The sequence below is a fragment of the Littorina saxatilis genome, linkage group LG17, assembly GCF_037325665.1.
Source record: "Littorina saxatilis isolate snail1 linkage group LG17, US_GU_Lsax_2.0, whole genome shotgun sequence".
In the NCBI taxonomy this organism is placed as follows: Eukaryota; Metazoa; Mollusca; class Gastropoda; order Littorinimorpha; family Littorinidae; genus Littorina; species Littorina saxatilis.
The window spans coordinates 52,471,483-52,472,105 of NC_090261.1; the positions used below are offsets into that span (position 1 = coordinate 52,471,483).

The following is a 623-nucleotide window of genomic DNA, read 5'->3' on the forward strand; positions in this document are numbered from 1 at the left end:
GTCACCAGTCGGACCGCGATAGCCATGAATACATCATCCAGAACTGAGATGGCCCTCAACAGAGCATCCCTCTGGAACCATTGATAGCCATGAAGAATGAGATGATCCGCCACAGTAGAGTATCTTTCAGGAACCAATCAGACCATGATAGCCACGAAGACATTGATGATCCTCAACAGCAGAGTATCTCTCAGGAACCAATCAGACCATGAAAGCCACAAAGATTGCGATGATCATCCACAGAAAAGTATCTCTCAGGAACCAATCATACTGTGATAGCCACGAAGACACTGATGATCCTCCACAGAAGGGTATCTCTCAAGAACCAATCAGACCATGATAGCCATGAAGACTGCGAAGACCCTTCACAGAAGAGAATCTCTCAGGAATTAATCATACCGTGATAGCCACGAAGACTAAAATGATCCTCCACAGTAGAGTATCTCTCGGGAACCCGTAAAACGCGAGTCAGACGATCTTCATCACCATCATCATAATCATCATCGTCAACCTTGTCCTCATCACCAACATCATCGTCCTCCTCGTGTCAGACGTGGACCATGGAGCCGTGGTTGTGCATGTGGTGGTGGTGATGGTGGTGGTGGTGGGCGGGGTGGGCGGGG

The 623-nt window shown here is 48.6% G+C and overlaps 1 protein-coding gene across 1 annotated transcript in view; it reads right to left on the reverse strand.

Annotated features, from left to right (window-relative positions):
• Window positions 1-547: 547 nt before the first annotated feature.
• Window positions 548-623, reverse strand: part of LOC138953315 (protein sine oculis-like) — a 61,464-nt gene continuing 61,388 nt past the window's right edge. The window contains exon 3 of the mRNA XM_070325114.1: window positions 548-623. This exon is cut by the window's right edge and continues 363 nt beyond it. Within this exon, the coding sequence (XP_070181215.1) occupies window positions 548-623 (76 nt within the window).